At 45.4% G+C, this 23,372-nt stretch overlaps 1 protein-coding gene and 1 long non-coding RNA gene across 7 annotated transcripts in view; one reads left to right on the top strand and one right to left on the bottom strand.

The window, feature by feature from the left end:
- LOC143660852 (uncharacterized) overlaps positions 1-12,746 on the top strand; it is a 45,882-nt gene extending 33,136 nt beyond the window's left edge. Inside the window, exon 4 of one of the 2 annotated variants that reach the window (XR_013164283.1) lies at positions 12,525-12,746. This is a non-coding gene — a long non-coding RNA (uncharacterized LOC143660852). Of the gene's footprint in view, positions 1-6,325; positions 6,487-12,524 lie in introns of those variants that run through there. The other variant, XR_013164284.1, reaches the window with a different exon arrangement.
- The window catches only part of CCDC85A (coiled-coil domain containing 85A), a 627,527-nt gene extending 613,828 nt beyond the window's left edge, over positions 1-13,699 (bottom strand). For all 5 annotated transcript variants that reach the window (XM_077134275.1, XM_077134276.1, XM_077134277.1 and 2 more), the window contains exons 1-2: positions 13,319-13,699; positions 5,413-6,382 (exon numbers count right to left, since the gene is read on the bottom strand). In XM_077134275.1, the coding sequence (XP_076990390.1) occupies positions 5,413-6,382; positions 13,319-13,579 (1,231 nt within the window). In that variant the 5' untranslated portion in view covers positions 13,580-13,699. The remainder of the gene's footprint in view (positions 1-5,412; positions 6,383-13,318) is intronic.
- Between the last annotated feature and the right edge of the window lie 9,673 nt (positions 13,700-23,372).

Here is a 23,372-nt window from a genome sequence, read left to right as displayed (position 1 = left end):
ATTATCATTGTTATTTTCTTAAAGCTTTGGCAAAGTTTGGCTCCCACTCTCATTTCTGACCAGCAGAGTTTGACTAAGATTCCTACACCAATGTCTCCAGAATAATCCATCATTCTTATAGTTAATGCATAATCTTCGGGCAAAAGCCATTTGACATTTGTGAACAGTTGTTACTTGATGAACCCGAATAACTCACCAAGATTGTTTTGTTTTCTCATTTTTGCAATAAGTATTTATTTCGCTCATGAGCCTGGGGGTTGCTTGACCTAGTGAGACTTGGCTGGGCGGTTCAGCTGGTCTCAGCAAGGCTCTCTGACATCTGCCAGCTGAGAAGATGGCTGAGCTCAACTGGGCTTGACTGGAGATGACTCAACTCCACCTTCTGGGCTATGTGGACCAGCCCAGGCCTGTCTGCTTATTGCGATTGCCATAGCTTTTCACTTCCCCACACTTTGTTCTACATTATTTCAGCTGAATAGATAAATGTATCACTACTGCAATGATATTTTTCCTATTATATCTTCTGAAATGTTGCAGTGAGTCAGAAAATACAACCATTTAATTGAATTCATTTGGGTCTAAAAGACACCACCAAAATCAGTTGAAAGGAATTTTTTATTTACTTCATGGAAGCAACCGACTTACATGACTGGATGCTGGATGCATTTGAGCATTTGTGTAACTAAATAGAATCAAGAAGCTGAATATTTGGCATTGTTCATATATAATATTAAAATTATTTTAAAACATACACATATGTGTACATGCATAAGACAGATAGATGACTGATAATCTCCTTGGAAGATGAAAACGATTCCCTAGATTTAAAGGGGGTATAAACTGCTATTCTTTCCAGGGCAGCTGATAATCTTATGTACTACTAGAAAATATTTTTCTAAGCCATCTAAGTTTTCCAATAATGGTTCACTTCTTATATTTTGCAATTTTCTTAAATCAACTATATTCCCAATATTAAACTTTCAGTGCCATTAAATCAAAATGTACTCTTATGATAAATGCAGTATATTTTGCACACACAGTATGGTTCAATAATCAGTTCAATTTTTCAAAGTTTCTTAAATCAGCGTCCCATCAAAATATTCATAAGGCTACCAAATGACCATATTGAAGCTTAAAGAACAAAAATCATTAGCTTTTTTTAACCATAAGTGTCAGTTCATACAATAGAAATATATACTCAGAAAACCTCAATTAAAATCAGTTCTGTGTATTCCATAGCTGTAACACTTGATTTTTTTTCCCCATGAGACATTTAACTTCTATGATAAATTCACCCATAAATGATGTTCTGACTTTTTGAGAGCAGTTATTCATGCCGTAGTACACTTGCTTCAGAGAAATCTTGCTGAGTTTTTCCATACACGCATTATCTTACCCAGGCCTCGGTATACCTCAAGATTGATTTTAATAGGCAGCTAGACTGAAAATCACCTCTTCTCAACCAGAGACGTTTTGCACCCCAGGGAACACTTGGCAATGTCTGAGGACATTTTTGACTGTCCCAATTTGGGTGCTGCTAGTTGGCTAGAGGCCAGAGATGCTGCCACACATCCTACAATGCACAGGAGAGCATCCCAGGACAAGAAATCATCCACTCCAGAGACTGTCAACAGTGTCTGGTAAGAAACTGCTCTAGAGGAAAAGGTGGATGGAGAAACAGCCTGCTCTTTCCATCTCACAAAAGAACAAGCAATAAGAAACTTTCAGAAGGAAGACCTACACCCTGAAAAATACAGTTCTGATGGAACTTGTCTAGTACAAGTGAATAGTTTTCTTGCGTGTGTTCTCATCGGCTAGTATTTTACGGAGGGCATGAAGCTGATGTTCACTGGAACTATAAGGAGGGAAAGTGAGTCAGGCGCACCAGGATAACTAAGCAATCTTCAATCACTTTCCTTTTTTTATTTTTAAGAAAAGAGAAACATTAAAATAAAGAATGTTTCTCCTTCTGTTTATTCCTTATCATTTGCTAGGAACCAGTGACACGTGCCTAGAGAATTAAAATCAAACTATTTTTATTATCTTTTCATTGGACTCATAATGTCCAGTTGGTGAACTACATGTAAGGGCCTCTGATCACCAGAATCATCTTTGTCTGGAAGGTCAACAACAAACAGAGCTCCTCCTGGAAGAACCTGAATGATCCATAGCATCCATGATGTGCCTGAAAATTCACAACTCCTGGGGTAAAAAGTTAAGTTATTAAGCAAAAAATTTTCAGGTGGTATCTGGAAGCAAATTTCTGTTTCATTGTGGAAGGGGAAGCTTTCAACTAAGAAAGAGTTCAGCACAGCCATGGATTTCCAAGGAGTGAGTGAGTGGAACCCCCATTCTCAATAGTTGAAGCTATCTGTTTGGCCTCATAAATAGCCTCAATTAACTCATTTACAAATCTGGAATATAGTAAGCAATTTAAGTGAATGAATGAAATATTTAGATGCAGTAAGTGTTGAATCCACTTTCAACTTGCAAACAGAACTCTCTACATGTTGGAAACAAATAGTTGATTTAATAACTTCTAAAGAACTGAATACGCTCATGGATATTTTGTTCAGTTTAGGGTTTTTTTTCTGTTAGTTTTGCTTTTCCTTTGTTTTTTAATCAACAGCTAATTAAGAAGTAGATATACAAGCTTAGTTATTTAAGAGAGCAAAATACCTGAAATTCGTCTTTGTATTTCACTTGGAGATTAAGCCAACTGTTTGAATCAAAGGAAATTCTTGAACGTCAAGTTCATCAGCTAATTTGTTCAGAGTTTGAAACTAAGAGCATGATAAGATTTAAAGATGCCCAAGGCATAGTCAACTAACAGCAATTTTTTTCACTGATGTTCCCTCGGTGTGCACGTGTGTGTGCTATTGTCCTACAGGTAGGATGCAAATTTTCCACTCCTTATAATATATATTTCATTTCTGTTTCATTCTTCCCTGCCACAATGCAGTCACTTCCCACTTGCTTTCACCTGCTTTCTGTTTATGTAAAAAAGATTCAAGGGTTCATTCAAAACACTCACATCTCACACCAAGCTCAAAAAGAATGACTCAGGAAATGCCTACAACTCAGGATTAACCGCCACTACGGGTTCCTATCTATTTAGAAGCAAGCCAATGACTCAAACAAATTGTGTAGGTATTTAAAAATATGAAAACGCATATCTTCCCACCCATATCAAAAATTAATTTGTAGCAGCAGGATAAACACAGGCTATCAAGGCCCATTTTATAGGCTGATGATCCATAAACATCTCATTGTGCACTTCTTATTCTAATTAATTGCCAAAACAAAAAATGCAATGCAAATGTATTACAAATATACTCTGTTGAGGATATCAACTGGTAGCAGAAGATTTGTTACTTAAGAGTGAGAAATCTTAAAGGAGATGTAAGAATTAGACTGTAATGTCATTATATTATACTATGTCATTTTAAACTATAGTGTCATTCTATAATAATACAACTGTGTTTAATCAACTTTTGAACTAATTAAAGTTGTCCAACTTTAAGGAACATTTGCAAAAGTTTTTTTCAATCCAGGCAATAAGCCATGATGCAATATCATATCCTACTTTATGCAACGTATTATTTAAAAGTTGCACCTAAAATTTTCTTGGAAGTTAAATCATAACATTGATTAAATTACAGGAGTTCTTTATTTAGAAGAACCTTCTGTAAAGAGAACTGTTTTGTTAGTGAACCACCAAGCTCAAAGTATTTTCTTTCAGGTTCAGGATCAAAGTTTTCTTAAAGCAGGGCACAACAACCATATTAACTATTCAAACTCATTAACAAGTAATCAAGAAACAGAAAAATCATTAACTTTACTTTCCCATTAACCCATTACCCCCTAAAGCCAAGTTTTCCCATCTTGGCTTTCCGCCAATGACCCATCTTCTGGTGGCACCATATAACTAAAAATCTTTGCAAAAGGCTTTTATCTCTTCTGCAGAACTGAGCGGCCAAAGCTGTCCAAAGCACTCAGATCAGCATCTCCGTGGCTCCTAGAGAAAGGGACTGAAGGTTCGATTAACCTGGTAACGCCAGCCCAGAGGCCTCAACCCAAGGGGTGAATTGGCTTCTCTTGATCTCCACCCCCAAAACAACCCAGAAAGCAGAATTTTCCTATCTTTCCCACCCTTTTTAGTTCCATTTGTGCTTAAAAAAAACACTGAATACATTAGAAGCCAAGCTTCAGGAGTCAATTTTCAGCACTATGAGAGAAGGATTAGGATGAAATAGAATCCAACAGGTAAATCCCCAAGTACAATATTGGAAATTTACCCCTTCATGTCACTGCTAAAATTGGCAGCTTCCTCTACCACCGCTCAGAGCTGACTGCACATCCACTCTGGTGCAGCTTTCAAATGAAGCGAAAAATCTCAGATATTTTGAATGCAAAAAGCCCCACAGTTTATAAAACCAATCACTTTAGCTCTAACTCAACCATAGGTAACATAAAAGGATTGTAGTTTTTTTTTTTAAGAAACCATTTTTTCCCTCTCTCTCTCAAGTTCAAAGTAGTTTCAGAACCAAGATGCAGAAAACTGAGCCTCTTCCAAAAGGAAATGCAATGAGCTCAGGTTTAGAGCCGCCTCGGCAAAGGCAGGAGACGTTATGCTTTGGAAACCAAAGGAGTATCCAAACCCACCCGTACATTTTTAAAGAGGTACATTCAAACAACAGGGAAAAACAGCTCTAGTAATGTAAAAAGAGCATGTATTCAGAATGTATTTAAGGGAGTCTGGGATATATTTGGGATGAGTTGGGAAGGGAAACAATTGCATTTCAGATGCAAAGAAAAATAACTTTCATAGTCGGAGATCGATGCTACAGCCCCCAACGTACTGGAAAAACTCCTCAAGGGAAAGTAAGGCACATTTATAGTCCTTCAGCTAACATCAAGCCTGTTGAGGGACACCGTATTTCTTTTTTACTGTTGTTTTTGTTTTTCATAATAAATATTCATTTCTTCCTATACATCAGCTATTGACTGGGTTCAAAAACCTTCGGCAAGCGAGCCCTAGTAGAAAACCACACACAGCTAGGAAAATGCTCAAATTCAAGATGGAAGACTCTTAGAAAAGTTCCACTTGTATCTACAAAATCCATAGGTTTCACCCTGATTACTCAGGGTCCTATGGAATGACCGTTCATCTCCCTCCCCCGACTCCTCACCCCCAGCCTCTTCAGGCTTACTTGGTAACTGTATAAAGTAAAAATAAATCAAGGATAAGAAACACACACATGATATGGGGGGGAAATATTTGCTCCTCCCCACAACCCAGCCCCCAGCCAAGCACCTGCACCTTCTAACACGGCTGGCAAGCCCTTCATCACCCCCTCCCCTCCAATGCACTGCCCCAGGCAAAGCCCTCCCCAGCACGTACTGACCCACCGTTCATGCCGCTATAGACGTTCCGGTGGTGGGGTGACGCGTCATCGGGAGCCTGCCTTCGGAGGGTGCCCTCCCTGCTGCCTCCACCGCCGCCGCCGCCACCTGCTCCACCGCTCCCTCCCACGTGCTTGTGATCGGGACTTCCTCCGTAATGCTGCTTGAGGTGCTCAGGGCTAGTGCCCCTGACTCTGGGCAGATGCTCCAGGCTTCCACCAAGGGCGTGTTTCTGAGGACGCTCCGGGCTCCCGCCACTGTGCCTGGCATGTTCAGGGCTGCCCCCAGGCCTGTGCTTCTGGAAGTGTTCAGGGCTCCCGCTCAGCATGTGCTTGGGCAACGTTTCAGGGCTGCCCCCAGGGTGTGGGTGCCTTTGCTGTTCCGGGCTGCCCTTGCACAAGGGTTTGTGGTGCTCAGGGCTGGGTCCTTTGAGTGCTTTCGGATGATCCGGGGTCCCAGAGACCCTGGGTTTCTGCAGGTGCTCAGGACTGGTGCTTCTGTGCTTGGCATGCTCTGGGCTGCCCTCGCCCCGGGGCTTCTGCAGATGCTCAGGGCTGCCACTGCTCGCGTGGTGCTTGTGGTGGTCAGGGCTGTCGGTGCTGCCTGTGCTGGAGGTGCTGCTGCCGTCACCCACGTCCCGCACGTAGGGCGCAGTGGAGGCGGCCAGCTGGCACAGGCTGGCCTGGCTGTCGATGGAGCAACGGCTGCCCGCACAGCCTGTGCCCTTCTCCTCATCCAGCAGCACGCAGAGCTCCTTGAGCTCCATGTTCTCTTTCACCACCTCCTCCTGCTTCACCTCCAGCTCCTTCAGCTTCTGCAGGTATAAGGCCACTTCTTTGTGCATCACCCCAGCCGTGTAGCGACCCAGTCTCTGCCACTCCCGGGACACCCTCTTGCCTTTTTGCCTGTCGTCATCCAGGAAACAGCAGAGGTCCCTCAGTTCCTGGTTGTCCTCCTGGAGTTTCTGGTTAATATCCTGCAAAGACAGAGAGAGCCATTCAGAAGAAGGGCACGTATGGAATGGCATCAGGTTCAGACTTCCTGAGAGCAGGAGAGCCTGGAATCGGTGACTTCTCTGTAAGATTGGAAAAGGGGCCGAGGGAGGTGGGAAGAAGCTGAAAGTCTGAAGCTATCCGTAAAAGCAAAAATAACATGTATCGGTTTTGTTCCCATACAATGCTTTACTTGCATTCTCATTTCATTTTCACCAAAATCTTTAGGGGGTAAGAATTGCTAGGGTTCTTTTACAGAAGAGGAAACTGGATCTCATAAAGTTTCACTCATCCAAGGTCATCTGGCCAGTGTTTTGGGAAATCAGTTAGCACGTAAACAAAACTCCCCTCCCCACACTCAAGGGAGAAAGATGTCTGCTTGTGACCTGTGAAGGGCTTAAAAGCTCTGCAGCAGCAGCTTTATAGGATTTCAATCTCATTAGGCAAGGCTTTCAGCAAAGCAAAGAACCACTCTCTTAGTTTCTCCGCCCCATGACGGAGGATGAGCAGCCCAATTACCCCACCAGGGAAATGCACAATTGCCCTCTAGTGGCATTTCAGGCCTGCACATCCAACATCTGCCTGCCACACACTGGGCACCTCCAAGCGCCTGGCACTGAACAGCCCCTCCCCTCTCACTGGCACCCCTTTAGCAAAAGCCGCCGCCACCCATTCCGTTGCTCTTGACAGGAACCTGGAGTTACCCTGGTATCTCCTTCTTCCTCATCCTCTGCTTCCAAGCCAAACACCTCCTCCAAAACATCTTCTCTTGTCAACTCCCATACTTCATTAGAACCCTTAGTTTTTCTCCGTTGTTAGGATAAAGCGCAAAATCCTTAAAATTGTACAATGTTCTAATCCAGGCTCACTTCTCCAGTATTAACTCACACCAATCATGCGTTCATTCATTCATTCACAAATATTTAGTAAGCAACTATTATGTGCTGCGTACTAGTCCAGCTATCAGGGAGTGATCAGTGAACACAACAAAGGCCCTGCCATGCTCCTCCTGTGGGGAAAACTGACAAAAACAAGTATAGAACATGATGTCAGGTAGTAAAAAAGAGTTGGGAAGAAAAACAAAGCAGACAGAAAGATACTATTTCATAAGAGAAGGTACCTCTGCACAGAAGGGAAACACTGGGCAAAGACACTAGTGAAATGAGGGAGAAACAACGCACACAGCTGAAGAAGGTCAGCCACCATCTTCTATGACCAGCAGGCCACTATGCTGGTCCACGTGGCCCAGGCTCACAGGGACAGGGCGAATACCCTCTCCCCTTCATGTGCCAAGCCCTGTCCACACTGGCCTTGTGTCATTCCTCCAGGACAGGTCCCTCTACCTATCACTTGGACTACTCTCTCCATATAACCTTCATACCCCCTTTAAGAGTCAATTCCCCACGAATCATCACCCCAGACTAAAGAAGGGTCCCTTCCAGACTCCATTAGCATCCCTGGGAGTTTTCCTCTCTGCACTTAACACAATTTGTAATCACAGATGTGTGAGTGTGGCTATTAGTTCAAGCCTATCGTCACTAGACCAGAGTGGTGAGAATGAAGAACTCATCTGTTCTATTTACCTCTGTATATCCAGAATGTAGCACCCCCACTGTAGATACTGAAAATCAAGGACTTTTCAAACTGCATCCTGAAGTTTCTGCTGACTCTCCGTTCACACACATAATAAAGGATCTAAATCAGGGTGTTCCCAATTGTTTCCTGAAGCACTGTATTTGGGGGGTGGTACAGAGGCAGCTGTGGGGAGGGGGAGTCTCCCTCAGGGTCCCTCTGCTTTGTAAAGCCTGAAAACCTCGGGTCTTGTGACTCCATCACCCAATCCAGAACTAGAGGTGCTTGGAGAGGGGCCTTAATTCTCGTAAACTTGGGTTAATTCCAACATTTCCCATGATAATGACAAGAAAATAAACTCTAAACCAGTTTCCAACTGTGTCCTTCGTCTCCCAACAGTCACGAGCACTACAATGGGAGTGAATTCCAAGGCCTGTTGAAGACAAGGGCCTGTGCAGCTTAGTTTTCAATTCCACTTCTAATTCCTGCCATTACTAACAACCCTGTTTCTTTGTTTTCAATGCCCATCTCTTCCTTTTGCTTCCTCTTGCCATCTCCTGTCCTCAGGCCTGGCCTTTTCCCACAATCCCCTACATGGCCTCCCTGCCTTGGTCAGTTCCATCCCCCACGCCTCTCCCCACCTCGATCTACTCCAAGTCTCCTGGTCCAGACCAACCTTCCAAAGTGCTCCTTGATTTTCTCTCCCTCCTGCTCATCAACCTCCATCAGCTCCCCACTGAACAAACCACCTGACCAGGTATGAACAGCTCTCTCCTGCCTTTCCACTTCTGGCTCCCTCTATGTCGCCTTATAAACCCGACATTTGAATTCATCAAAGAAGAGACTCCTCTGGGAAGCCTTCCCCAGCGCTTGAATGAAGTAACTTTCACACCCACTGCTTAGTGCCTGTAACACGAACCAGCCAGAGCAATCACTGGGCATTATTTTTTGTCTCTTTTCTAATGTGGATACTTAACTTTCTGAGGACAGAATCCATTCTTTGCCTTTCTTTCCATTGGTGACACATCTGGCATGGTGCCTTGCACACGGCACACTCTCTCGGTATCTGTTTATCACTGTGTTCTAGTTTGCTAGCTGCTGGAATGCAACACACCAGAGACGGATTGGCTTTTAATAAAAGGGGATTTATTTTGTTAGTTCTTCAGAGGAAAGGCAGGTTAACTTCAATTGAGGTTCTTTCTTATGTGGGAAGGCACAGGATGGTCTCTGCTGGCCTTCTCTCCAGGCCTCTGGGTTCTAACAACTAACTTTCCCCGGGGTGATTTCTTTCTGCACCTCCAAAGGCCTGGGCAGAGCTGCGAGTGCTGAGATGAGGTATGCTGAGCTGCTTGGGCTGTGCTACATTGAGCTCCCTCATTTAAGCACCAGCCAATTAACTCAAACATCATTCACTGCAGCAGGCACGCCTCTTAGCCGACTGCAGATGTAATGAGCAACAGATGAGGTTCACGTACCACTGGCTCATGTCCACAGCAACAGAGCTAGGCACGTTCACCTGGCCAAATTGACAACTAAATCTAACTACCACACACTGTTAAAGCCCCAGACCTATAGTTAAAAAGGTCTACAGCTATAGATCCTGAGAACAGCATTTTTCACTATTTTCAACAAGCCCCTGCTATGTTGCTGTCTAGAGTAATACGAGAAAAAACTGTTCCTTAACACCAATGTTTTAGGAGAAATCAGAAGCTATGGCTATTCTGAGAAAATAATAACTAGCAAAAGGAATCTTTCTAAGCTTCAAAAATTATTCAACATTTAGTTTAACACCTAGCATTTGCTAGAACGCTCAAGCCATGTTCTTCTTTATCTAAATGAATTTCCACCTGAAAATACTTCCCTTTGAGTATCTGACAACTATTCCTGATCTCTCCAGAATTGAAAGGTCAACAGGAATGCTGCCGCCACTGGCTTCAAGGAGCTAAGGCCCTTTACAAGGGGAATGACATGTTTACTTCACAGAATTCAAGTCACCACACACAATCTACTAGAGGTGGTGGGGACAGGGACTGGCCCATTCAGCTTTATCATGGCTCCTTCTTCCTAGAACTAGTTTTCTTGGGAATTATTTTTGGCTTTCCAATTTCAGTTATTTCTGTTGTCTTCAAATGAACAGCTAAGCTTCTGCATATTTGCTAAAATTAAACTTGAGTTTTCTTTTTCAAAACACAAGGTATTCTTTGAAAACAGCCACAGGTCACCTAATGTTAGTGAAGGGTCTAATGTGGACTTAAAAATGTTTAAACCTACTTCATAGCATGCCACTCAAACTACAGACTAGGCTACAGACTCTAAACTATTATATTTGTGGTTAAAAAAGAATTGTTCTAATTTGTCATATTTCTGCACTGGCTGGGGGTGGCGGTAGGAAGCAAGGATGCAGGCAATGCACTGCAAACAACAAATCTACAGGGATCCAGTTTCCCTGAAATCTCCCTCTCTACCCTGGGTTCCCAGGTCAGAGCGGCCTGAGATGCTCAGCAGTTCACAGATATGATTCCTGGGAATCTAATTCCTGACAGCATCAGTGCCCTAATTGGAATCAACCTTAGACTAAACATTCTAGGCAGAGAATGTCAGCAAGCCAATAGAAATGAAAGTCAGCATTTTAAAAACACTTTATATCTGTGTGACCTTGGGAAAGCTATTTAACCTCACCAGGGTTTCTTCAGCTATATATCATTGAATCCTCATAAATCCACAGGCACATTAAAATCCCCATTAAGCAGATGATAAAACTGAGGCTCAAAGAGATTAGCAGTTTGCCCAAGGTCCCTTCTCCTTCCACTGCACCACAGTGCACTGCTTCCCAAATGTTTAAACACAAACAAAAGTCGGTTACAGCTTAAAATTAGCAACTAGTTCCAGGAAGGAAAAGAACCAATGATCCGATCTCCCCATGCCTACAGCAGCAGGGCCACTTAGCACCCTTAAAAATGTTCAGATGAGGCGGTGCAGCGGTAGAATTCTCACCTGTCAAGCTGGAGACCCGGGTTTAATTCCCAGAGCCTGCCCATACCAAAAAAAAAAAAATGTTCAGATGCAATTTCAAAGACAGTCCACAGAAAGGGCCATGAAAAAAGAAAAGTCTTGTAGCCTTAATTTGCCCTAAATTTACGGTCCTCAACTGAAAGTCCCAAACCATCACAGTCAAAATAATAGTAATAACCTTTCTTCCAATTACGTTGCATTAAGTATAGCTACCACTTATTTAGCCAACCATATTCATGGATCACTATGGAGTCCAGGGAAGCTGTGAGCAGAGATCAAGAGAGGGGAGAAGGTCAGTCTGGATGACAGGAAGGAGAAGCAGGTGTGTCCAACAGTAACCTGCCCCTATCATTTCTGAACTTGAGAAGAAGGTGGACTGGAAATTCTTTTAATGGCATGAATCCAACCACAAGGAGACTTTTCTACCTGGGGTGCACCACGCTCAACTGGCCTAATACAACACGTGTCTAAACCACCCATACCATCTCCTCTACTCATACATGCGCGTGTTCAATCCACACAACCTACGAAAACTTGCAAGTATTTCTGACTATCATGTTACTAATCTCTAGGAAATAAATGGTTTCATTGAAAAGAGAATCCTTCCAGATCACACTATGGTCCAAGCCATGGAAGAAGATTAAAATGGAGGGTTACAAACTAACACCATCATTAAGCTTTGCCTGTGAAACTCAGATCCTGGTGTAGCTTCATGTGCCCTCTCCTGACAATAGTAACTACCATTTTGTGCTGTTCCTATTTGTCAGGGCTAGTGTTAAACCCTGCCCTAGTTACCGAAACTCACCACCACAGCACCCTAGGAGATGATTATCATTCACATTTTCTTGATGAGTAAAATGAGGCCTGGCAAATGAAGATTCTAGATTTAAACCCATGCAAGTACTCAAGATCATCCCCCTAAACTCGCCTTCCTCTAGACCCCAAAGAGCCTGTTACTTAATAAAACTTGGTTAGTAATGAACTAAACCAAAGGAGAGAGCCAGCCCTGGGATTTTCTGCCTGTGGGATTTTCCTAATGCACCCACCCTGGAGACTGTGACAGTTGACTTTGGCGTCCAGGGAGGACCATCTTCCCTTGACTGGGCCTAGCGCCCAGGTGAGCATCCCGAAATCAGTCACATCTACTCCTCTTTGGCCCAGAATCTCAGTATTGAAGCTCTGAGGCGATTAAGAAACAGCATCAGTGCCTGAGGAGAGTAGGGGAGTAGGGGGGTCAGGGGGTGGGAGTGGGAAGGAGACTAGAACAGCCTGTGCCTGCGGGAATTTGCTCCTGAAGTCCCTGCAGTGAGTTCGTTTGTGTCTGGCTTCCTATAAACAAAAGCTGAACAATGAGAGGAAGGAATACCACCAGGCACCAGCGCAGGATACCGAGAGGAAGTTTGCGGTGAACGGCAGGGCGGTTCCCGGCCACCGGTCTAATGCAACCGGGTGGGCGCACGTTTTTACACCCAAAGCTCTCCAAGGAGAAAAGAAAGTCGGTGGGTTATTTTTCTTTCTTTCTTTCTTTTCTTTTCCTAACAGCAAAGAGGCAGAGCTGACTGCAAAAGGAAGCATCACTGCTCCACACCTGGGGTACTTGTTGAAAGCCCTGAGCCTCCCAAAGTGAGTCCCTTTGCCCCCCACCCATGCTGGGTGAAATTAAAATCAAACTGGAGGTGAACTGGGGAGTAGGGGAAAAGGCAACCCCAAGCGAAGCCATCCGAACTCGGGGAGAAGCAAAGCACAGGAGCAGGCAGCAAACGTGCCAGCAGAGCTTCTGTGCCCCTGCGTCAGGCGAGCTACGCGGGTTCCAAGGGTGGCGCCCGCGACCTCTCCTGGGCACCCCGCCAGTCCCGCTCCCCCGGTGGAGGCGCCCTTTTCCATGCCCTCTGCCTGCCAGCGAGCTGGGGACCCCGGAACAGCGGCATCCTCCACCCCCTCCCCCGCCAAAGGCGAAGATGCCCTGGACTCGTCCCCTCGTTCGCCTTTCCCCCTGCCGGGCTCTAACCGGCTTCTGAGAGCCCTGATTTTCCGGTTTCCTTAGGAAATTAAAGATTCCGCGTGCCCATCACTTCCCTCCCTGCCTTTCAGCTTCTCCAGGGCCCGCTCCTCGGGCCAGTGGGCCCGCAGTGCGAGTTCAGCGCTGAGGCGCCCTGTGAGGGGAAGAGATAGGGGCTAAACGTCTCCCAAGTTTGGAAAAGTTTCCAAAGGGCTGGGGATGGTGGGCACGGAGTGTCACCTGTTGATCGAGGGAGGGAAAGTTTGCCTGGCCCCACCTCCCCAGGATGCGCTGCCCGCCCCGCCGAGCCCGGCCTCGAGCCTCGGCCCGCGCTCACCTTGAGCCCGCGGATCTCGCCGAGGTGCAGCTGCAGGCGGCGGTTCACCTCGCGGATGAGGTTGCTGTGGTCCAGCATCGCGCTCACCTTCTCGGCCTCCGCGCGCCGCAGGCTGCGGATCAGCTCCTCCTTGCTCCACTGCAGCAGCTCCTCGTCCGACACTTTGGACAGGTCCTCCACGGCGGCGGCTGCGGGCGGGCCCGCGGGGGCTGGGGGACAACTTTCCGCCGCTGCCGCTGTGCCTCCGGCTGCCTTCGACATGATATCCGCGGGGTGGCAGGTGCGAGTGGGTGGGAAAGGCAAAGCGACTCCCGAAGGTGCGGGCGCAGCGGGGCCGCCTCCGCCCACACCCCTATGCGCTCCGGCGAGTCAGCGGCACCGCCCGGGGGTCGCGCTGGGCGCCCATCCTACCTCGCCATTCCCGCGGGCAGGTCACCGCACAGCCGGGGCCGGGCAGCCACCTGCGCGCTGCTGCCGGGGCCTGTCCCAACTCCGCGCAAGTCCATGGTGAGGGGCGCCGAGGGAGCCGCGCCCGCGTCCCCCTGCCCTCTCCTCCGCCCTAGCCCGACGCCGTCGCCGCGCACTCTCACACACCCACCACGCACTTTCCTCCCCGCCTCTTGCCAGCCTCAGCCCGCGGCTCCGCTCCTCTTCTCTCCCGGCCCGGCGAGGGCGCGCCGGGCTTCACGGCGCCCCCGGGGCTGCTCTGCTGATGCAGCCGCCGCTGCGCAAGGGGGGTCCGCGCGGCCCGCCGGCTGCGCTCCTCCTCCCGCCTCTGCGGCGCCCGCCGACGCCGCTCCGAGGCCGCTCCGGGAAGCCTCCGACTTGCAGAACCAAGCCGCGGAGGGGTGGGGGAGTGAACGCAGGACCGGCGGGAGGAGGAGCCCGGAGCTGGCAGCACCTCCCACGCGCGCCGGACCCCGCCGCCCTTCGACCAATTCCCGGGCCCCCGAGGGGCGCTCCCCGCTGTCCCGCCCGGGAAGAGTCGGGGCGCGGCTCCTCTGGCGGCCCGGCGCCGGCGGGGCGGAAAGAGGGAGAACCTTGCGGGGCTGTGGTCGCCGCGCCTTTGGGAGGCTCGCGCGCGCCACCGTGTGGCCGACGCTCTCCCCTCCGCCCCTTGCACCCCAGATTTGTCGCTAGGCAGAGGACACAGTTGCCCACCAAAATGAGAGCGGCTTCGTATTTGGAGAAAAATTCGGGAAGAGGGGTAGAGAACCCGAGGGATAGCCGTCTGTATGCGCGGAGAATGGGAGAAGAGGCCGGTGGCAAAAAAAAAAAAAAAAAAAAAACGGGTGGGGAGGGGTAGGAGAAAGGACATTTGAGAAAATTCTCATACTCTGAAAAGGTGGAAAGAGGCTAAAATGCAAGGCCCTTTAGGGACCACCAACCCCCAAGCCCCAATCTTCATCCTTTCACTGAATCTTTTTTTGTAATATTTGAAAAACATTAGAGCCTTGAGGGGAAAGTAAAATTCCTTCATCTCCTGCTCCCTGAGCCCTGGATTTTAAGGTCAGCACAGTCACCTACCCTCCAGCAAAGCAGGACCCCTTAGGCAAGCTGAAATGCCAGCCAAGTAGATTTCCATTTTCCTCTGGGTTATTGGTGTCCAGGAGTAGGTTTGGCCTTTTATGGTGGTAATTTCTGGAAGGAGGGTTTTATCTTTGTGCTACAAGATAGAACTGTTTCCCACCCTCATTCTACCCTCTTTTGCCTGAAAAAGTAGACGCCCTGGGAGGTAGGATTGTCATTTAGTGAATGCTATACACTGGGATAACCTGGCCAGAAAACAGCAGAGATCCATCCTCACGGGGCTCCAGAAAACCAGGTGCAGAGGAAATCACATCCCCACCCCCAGGATGAGTTCCCCCACCAGCTGGGCAGTATGTGTCCCTGATAAAGCTGCCACCTGGTAAAAGATTATCATTTAGGGATTTGCTGAGACATGACTTTCTGGAGAGCAAGACAAGATGGTGCTGTTTAGCCCTGCTTGCATGCTCACAGAAGGCTTTCCTCAACACAGCTCCTAAGACCAGCTTTGACACAGGGAGATGGGATAATGTACGTGAAGCACCGTATTAAGTTATGTTACAGAAATGCACCCTCAGTATCACTGATGCTACATTCAAGCACCCTCTTGACTGGAAAAAGGAACCACCACGTCTGTTTTTACCTCCATCAAGGTTATTCTTCAAGAATCCTAGTCTAAACGAGACAGCCTACCCCTTCTAGGCCCATTGCCTCAGATTGGTCAGCACCTAAGTAAATTTTAGAAGGCAGATACATGGTTGAGAAAAAGAATTAGGCTTGTGTTGGGAGGGCAAGGAAGAAAGAAAAATTTCTGCACAAGTTTATATACTCTGGAAGCTGCTAACTACTGGACTAGATCACCATGATGAGGTTTTAATGTTTCTAATTTTGATCATTGGTTCAGGATAGTTATTGAATAATGTTGCTAAAGTCATGTGCTGCCAGTTAGGAAGTACGTTTGGCTGTTAGAAATAAAAAGTAAAAAAATAGTGACTTAAAGTAGGTGCTTGTTTTCTCTCACGTAACTGTTAGTCTAGAGGGAGGCAGTTGAGGACTGGAATGGTATCTTCATTATGTCAGCAAAGACTTAGGCTCCTTCTCTCTTTCTGCTTAGCTATCCCTAGCATGTATTGGTTGCCTTGTGGTTACAATGCTGGAGCTCCAGTCTTCCATCCTACATTAGAAGCAGGAAGAAGGTAGAGGCAAATGGCAAAAGGGAACATGCCCCTTAAAAGTATTTACCTGGTAATCTAACCCAATGACTTTCATTTAGCTCTTATTAGCCAGAGCTTACCATATGTCCAAACCCCAAGTACAAGGGAAATTAGGATCTGTTTTAATTTGGGCACATGAATGCAACAAGTAAATTCAGAGTTGTTTTGGTAAGAAGAAAATGAACATTGGGTAGGCAATCAACAGTTACTTATGCAAACCTTAGGAAGGAACTCTGAGTAAATTAAATGGAGGTATCCAAAGAAACAGTCATCAATGACTCTAAGTCACCAAATCTTTTGAATTTATCCCATATATTGTTTTGAACCAACTCTGTTCCATCCAAGTTCACTATTACCCAGGCCAGGATCTCACTAGAATTCATCTGATCCTGCTTACTGGTCCATCTGACTCTAGCAGTGCCTCCCTTGGCTCTCCACACAACTGCCCAAGTGAACTACCTAAAAATGTCAAGTTTAGCACTTGACTTCTAAGGTAGATTGAATCATTGCTCATAATTCTTCACAACCTCCTTGAATACGTGACAGCACTCTTCACCATGTGACTTCGCAGTACCTCCTACTAGAAGGGCAGTTTATTCCCCTGCCCCAGGGGTATTGTGCATGGCCATGTGACTTGCTTTGCTAATGGAACATGGTTGGACCTGACAATATAGCTGTTCTCTACTGGGGCCTCAAGAGGCACCTGTCTGTCCACTCAGCCTCCTGCACTTCTGCACTTCACTGTAAGAAGACCTAACCTTGGGTGGCTACTGTTCCTTTAGCCTGGGCCCCACACATTACACAGCCATCCCAGCCAAACTGAAGCCCTGCACGCTGATGCAGGACCACCCTCACAAACTGACAGATCTGGGTGCAAGAATACATGGCTGTTGTTTAAGAAACTGAGTTTAGAGAAGACTTATGATGCAGCATTATTTGGGGGGCAATGGATTCATTTTTTATGCAATTTTATTGAGGTATATTCTCATACCATATGATCATCCAAAGTGTACAATCAGTGGTTTACAGTATCATCATATATTTGTGCATTCATCGCCCCAATTTTTGAACATTTTCATTACTCTAAAAAAATTAAAATAAGAATCAAGATAAAAAGAACATCCCAAATATCCCATATCCTTTATCCGCCCCATTATTGATTTATGTATTGTCTTTATTTTCTTTCCCATGATGCAGCATTAGTAATATGATAGGTAGCAAATAAAACTCCTGTGCCTAATATCCTTCAGCGGCATCTCACAGTACCTTTCCACAGAGTGAAACCGTGTTCCTCTGTGGAGATGGATGCAGTCTGGCACTTGTCTACTTCTCCAGCTCCACCTCTCACCATTCCTTGCTTCACATTTCCTACCATCAGTGCCATACTGCTCATGGCTCCCTATGGGCACTTTCCCTGCCTCTGTGCTCCACAGATGCTATTCTCTCCTGCATGAAATGCCTTCCCTGCCTTTTCCCCTTGGACAAATCCCACAGGCATCTTTCCACGGCATGCAACCTTCCACGGGCATCATCTTCTCCTCATCCCTGGCATCAGCCCACATTTCCCCAGTGGAGTATTCCTCCCTACTCTCATAACCTCCAGTGCATACTTCTAGCCCAGCACCAACAGGAATATTGAATTAGAGAAAATTTTAGGCAGCAGCTCAGACAAACCCAATCCAATTCCAACAAAAGGGTTTAGCTCCACTACAATTTAATATTCTCTCTTTTCTGCTTTCTCCAAACCCTGCAGACTCCTGCCATGCCCTACAGAACTCTATGTTGCAATTAGGGATGCTACTGGGGACACTGCTCAACAGCATAACACCTTATTATGACACTGTAACTTGATCTATGTGGTTCTCTGGGCAACTCAATAGTTTTAATCTCACAGATACTGTTAATTATGCAACTGGTATGTATTGCCCTTTGCGCTGGCTGCTGGGAAAAGTCAGATCACCGTCAGCAATTTATACATGACTTTAAAAAACATAATTTTTTTTACTAGCCTGACTTCCATCATTTTCTTACTTTCAAATTTTCTCCTACTAATTTCTTCTTTTTTTTTTTTATCTTGTACTGCATGTATCTTTATAAATTATCTCTGATTTTTGTAATAAGGCAAAGAAGAGAGGAAAGAAGGGAAAGTTAGGTCTTGTCTTCAATCATAGGCCCTATTTATTATTTATTTTTATATTTTCTCCTCTCTTTGTCCCTAAGCACGTTGAGGACAGGGCCTACTTCCTAACACAGACAACACTCGGGAAAGGGAAAAGAGGAGAAAGTGAGGGAACAAGCTTATCAGGGCCTTTGTTCAGATGTATTTCTGCCTTTTTTGGAATGACTCTCTACCCCAACACTTCTACAAGACCTCTTCCTTTAAGAAAATATTAACCACTATTTATTATATACTATTTGGAAGTCAGAGAAGTGTTATGCAGTTTAGAAATTCTTTTGAAATTTTTTCAAAATTGTCTAACTGTAAGAGAATATGTCGCTTTAACGAGTTAGCCTCAAATCCCTGCACGATGCACTTGTGTGACACACATTATTTGCTGATGATGCCAGGCATAAGTAATCCTACTGAATGACCCAGGTTAAGATTTACCTTATTTCATCTGTGCTGTGTCAATTAACACAGCTCGCCATTGAAACATCAGATCTTGCTGCATAAGGACCAATTTCTCAGGCAATACTTCAAACTCAAAGAAATTCATTAGATTTTAGCTTTGTTTACTTAATTCCTTCCTCCAGCCTCAGAGAGCACGGCCATCGTGTGGGGCTGGGTATCCCAGAAATAATAGGACCTCTGGCGGTGATGGGAACCCCCAAAAAATACTTGCCCTGTGCATCCTTCCAGAAGTGATTTTCCTGATGCAGCCCCATAAACTGAACAGTGAGGAGCACCCTTGCCATTATTTGAAACTGCCAGGGAAAGGTTGGTGTAACCACCAGGAGCACCTAAGAGAGTGGTCCAGGTGTCGAAGTGTCTTTTGGCTTTTGGAAGCAGCTGTTCTTCCCCTCTCCTCCCAGCCTCACAGCTGCACCCTGTGGGTGTTCTGAGACATGCATCCCAGGGACAAAAGCCTAGAGCAGAGGGTACTTGAGGAGACTGCATTTTCTGCTGTTTGGGAAGAAAACCAGGGACCTCTGTGACGTAATCCCTGGGCCATTCATGCTGGTTCCGCTTATAACCAACTACAGACTAAGACAGTTTTCAACCTTAGCTTCATATTAGAATTACCTGGGAGTTTTAAAACATCCTGATGCCACACCCCAGAGATTCCAATTTAATCAGTCTGGGGTCTAGCCTGGGCATTGGAGTTTTTTAAAAAGCCAATGATTTTGATGTCCAGTAGTGTGGGAAATACTGTTGTAGATGGTGTGGTGCACTGTCCAAAAGAAATACAATGCAAGCCACAAATGCACGAACATTTGTAGTTGTAATGTTTTTAGTGGTCATGTTTGAAAAGTACAAAGTAACAGGTGATCCTAATTTTAATAGCCATGTTTTATTTAAACAAATATATCCCAAATGTTACCATGTCAACATATTGGTAGCGTTAAAAGTTATCAACAAGATATTTCACTTTTGTGTGTATATAGTAAGTCTTCAAAATCAGTTGTGTAATTTTACACTGTAGCACATCTAAATTCAGACAAGCCACATTTCAAGTGCTCAAAAGGCACATGTGACTATGACTACCATTTGGACAGCACAGCTGTGGCCCATTTGGTTGGGGGCAGGAGAGTAGCACCTATGATACACTGAATAATGCTCCCCACTCCACCCAAAAAAAGTCCATGCCCTAATCCCTGCAACCCGTGAATGTCACCTTCTGTGCCAAAATGGACTTTGCAGGTGTGGATCAGTTGAGGACCCTCAGGTGGGGAGATTATTCCAGATTATCTAGGTGGGTCCTAAAAGCCGTCACGTGTATTCTTTTAAGAGGGAAGCAGAGGGAGATTTCATACAGATTAGAGAAGAGGAGGCCATGTGCCCATGGAGGCAAAAATTGGAGTGATGCAGCCACAAGGCAAGGAATGCTGGCAGCCATCAGAAGCTGGAAGTGGCAAAGAACAGATTCATCCCTAGAGCCTCCAGAGTGAGCAGAGGCCTTGCTTTAGTCTCTGTATGACTTATTTCGGAATTCTGGTGCACTAGACCTGTGAGAGAATAAGTTTCTTTTATTTTAAGCCACAAGTTTGGTGGTAATTTGACATAGTGGCTAAAGGAAATGAACACACCACCACTTATATCAAAACACCGCTTATATAAAACAGTTTTATCTGTGTTGTGGTATTCATCACAGCTAGATAGATATCTACTGAGTTTTTCTAGGAAAGCATTAAGTTTTTGGAGGGCAGGGATGGTGTTATCCATAAATGAACCCTCCACTCCTGCCAAGTAAATTTTTGTTGTAGAAACACAGTACAGGTTGTTCAAATATACCTGAAGCGCAGCCTCTGAGGTGCCCATATTCTGATGTACACGCAGGAAAAGCATGAAAGAAAGCTGACACGCTCTCCATATGGGGAAGCTACAAAATCACAAACAACCCAGAGGTCCGTTGTAAGGCCTGACTGCCCTGGTCACTTGCAGTGTTTTGAGAAGCTGTAACCTCAATAGTAGGGAAAAGAAATACAGTACTAAAAGCACGGTCTGCCTAACAGGTTTGAACTGCAAGGCAGACTCCCAACAGAACTGGCCCAGCCCCACCTGTCCCAAGACAAACTCTCACCCCATCCTCAAGATCTGAAAATGTTCAGTCCCTTTGCTCAGCTGCCTGAAATAGCCATGGTGAACAGAGCCTCGTGAGTGAAAATACCTCTTCACACATCTGCTCGGTAAAACTGTTTTTCTCCAACACAGAAATCAGCTTCCCTGGGGATGTGCAAGTTTGATTAGGAAGTCTGCTCTTAGGCAGGACTGTTTCTCAAAGAAGAGTGCAGGACTTGGAAGCATCAATTTCACCTGGCACTGTTTATTTAAAATGCCCCTCCCCCATATAATTAAAACTTATAAGTGACAGACCAAAATGTAAGGTACACTCACCACTTTTCAGATCAGAAGTTTCTAAGATGCAGAGACCCATTATGACAGGACAAGAACTATCAAGAGGCACATGATCAACTGAATCTTTCTGAAACGACTGTTATTATTCCATCCTACAGACAAGGAATCCGGAGCATAGGCCAGACTCATGCAGATAACACAGAGTGCCATCCCAATGGTCACCTTCGCCAGAGGATGCAGGAGATGCTGGGAACCCTACAGGTGGCTTTCAGGCCCCAACCTTCCACAGCTGCCTTCAAGAAGTAGCACAGGGGTCTTCCGTGTTAGATAAAGTGATCACCAGCAGCCAGCCACAGTTGTTGGACAAAAAGCACCACCTCGAGGATGCCTTGATTTGGACATTTTCCCACCCTCAAAACCATGAGTGAATGAATCCCATTGTTTAAGCCAACCCATTTCACGGTATTTGCTTGAACAGCCTAGGAAATTAAAAGAAGCCATGAATGAGATTTGAGGGCTGCTGGTCCCTCCCATCCACCATGAGTTACTCCCAAGCAAAATGAAGAGAAAAGACCACTGAAGTCTTTGGGGGAATACCCAGGACAACCAAGGAATTCCACTATCAAGAAAACTGATTCTAAGTTCATTGGAACATGAAATTGACACACATCCTTTGGGGCCTACAAAAGAACAATAATTCCCTGAGAAGACAGACTACCTAAGAGCGGTCAAAGGAGCTCAAAGCAGGCTTGAGTGGAGAGACCAACCTTAAACACTTTTAGGAATAGATGGAGAAATAAGGCTGGAAATGGCAGCAATAGTTGGGACTAAGGGCCTGAGCCACATAGTGGTGGCATCAAAAGAAAGAGCAGGAGAAGAAAAGACTACCTGAAAAATGAACATCATCCCATGCCTTTTCTGTTCACAGTGTGGTCCATGGATCAGTATCATTAACTTCACCAAAAATTGTTAGAAATTCAGAATCTCCTGCCCTACCCCGGAACTACTGAATGGGAGCCTGCCTTTTGACAAGATTCCCAGGTGACTTGTAAGTGCATCAAAAAGCGAGAAGTGCTGACCTAAGCCAATGATAATAGAGGCTTGGTGGGCTTGAAACAATAATGGAGTTATTCAAGCCTCCATCAATTCCAAGTTCAATGTGACCACCCGGAGCAGAGCTTACCTTTCATTCTGGAATGCTTCGTCTCCTCAAGGCGGTATAAGCTCACTGGGACCAAGGAGTGTTCATTAACATCTTACTGTCCCTCACAAAGTTGAGCTTTATGAACTAGAACTGGACTCTTCGTAAGCAGTGTCAGAGTCAAGCAAAGATAATTCCAAAGGCTTGACTGAAATCTGCTTCTCTTAAACATTCTTTGCCTAGAACTTTAACCCTCCTGGGGATGATGTGCTAATATGAAGATCACGAAACTTTAGAAGATGGTTTAAGAATCTGTTATTTATGCTCCTAATATAATGCACCTTACATCAGAGGTGATATTTCCAGACTTGGAAGTATAGCGGTGCTGCTTTAATCTGCATTTAATGTCCCAGAGGGAATGTTATGTAAAAGTGCAAGAAATCATGAAACCAATGTGGGTAGCAGCTGAAAAGAAAACAAAAAAAAACATTGATTACTGGTTCATTGACTTTCATCTTCTCCCTAGGCCACGAAGCAGTCTCAACTGCATCATAACATCACTGATTCTGTCTCAGCACCCACTGTGAATAAGCATCAACAATAATTCTTATTTGAGGGCCAATGTGCCAAGTACTGTAAACATGACCTCACATTTATCTCCCATTGCACACCACAGTATACTGAAAATGTGCAGTGGAGTGCTGTTTTAGAAAACTGCTGGGGAAAAATGATCCTGAGATACATAAGTGTTTGTGTGCCCAAGCATGTAAATTTGTGCATTGTGGAGTCTCACCTGTACAGCAATTATAAAAGTAGAAACGTCAGATAGTGAGAGTAGAAAACTAGATTAAAATATGTCATTGTAGTTCAAATAAGTCCATTTTCTATGAAAAAGAAAAATTAAAACCTGTACCAGCTAGGAGCTCCATGATTTGTTCTTTAAGAAAAGTATGCTCCTGACCATAGTATTCTGGTTTTTTCCCAATAAATAAAATGCTTAGAGTAGTAGTTCAGGCCTGTGAGTAGGGGCACAAAGAGCCCAGGAGTTCCAAAAGCAGCTTGGCTAGAAAAGGAACCTGACCTCTGGCCCCCAACTAGCCATGGGACATCCAAGTATCTCCTTCCTTCTCTTCTTCCTCAGCTATAAAATCAGGA

Source organism: Tamandua tetradactyla, chromosome 17 (assembly GCF_023851605.1).
Source record: "Tamandua tetradactyla isolate mTamTet1 chromosome 17, mTamTet1.pri, whole genome shotgun sequence".
Classification (NCBI taxonomy): Eukaryota; Metazoa; Chordata; class Mammalia; order Pilosa; family Myrmecophagidae; genus Tamandua; species Tamandua tetradactyla.
This window is presented reverse-complemented; position numbering and strand designations above follow the sequence as displayed.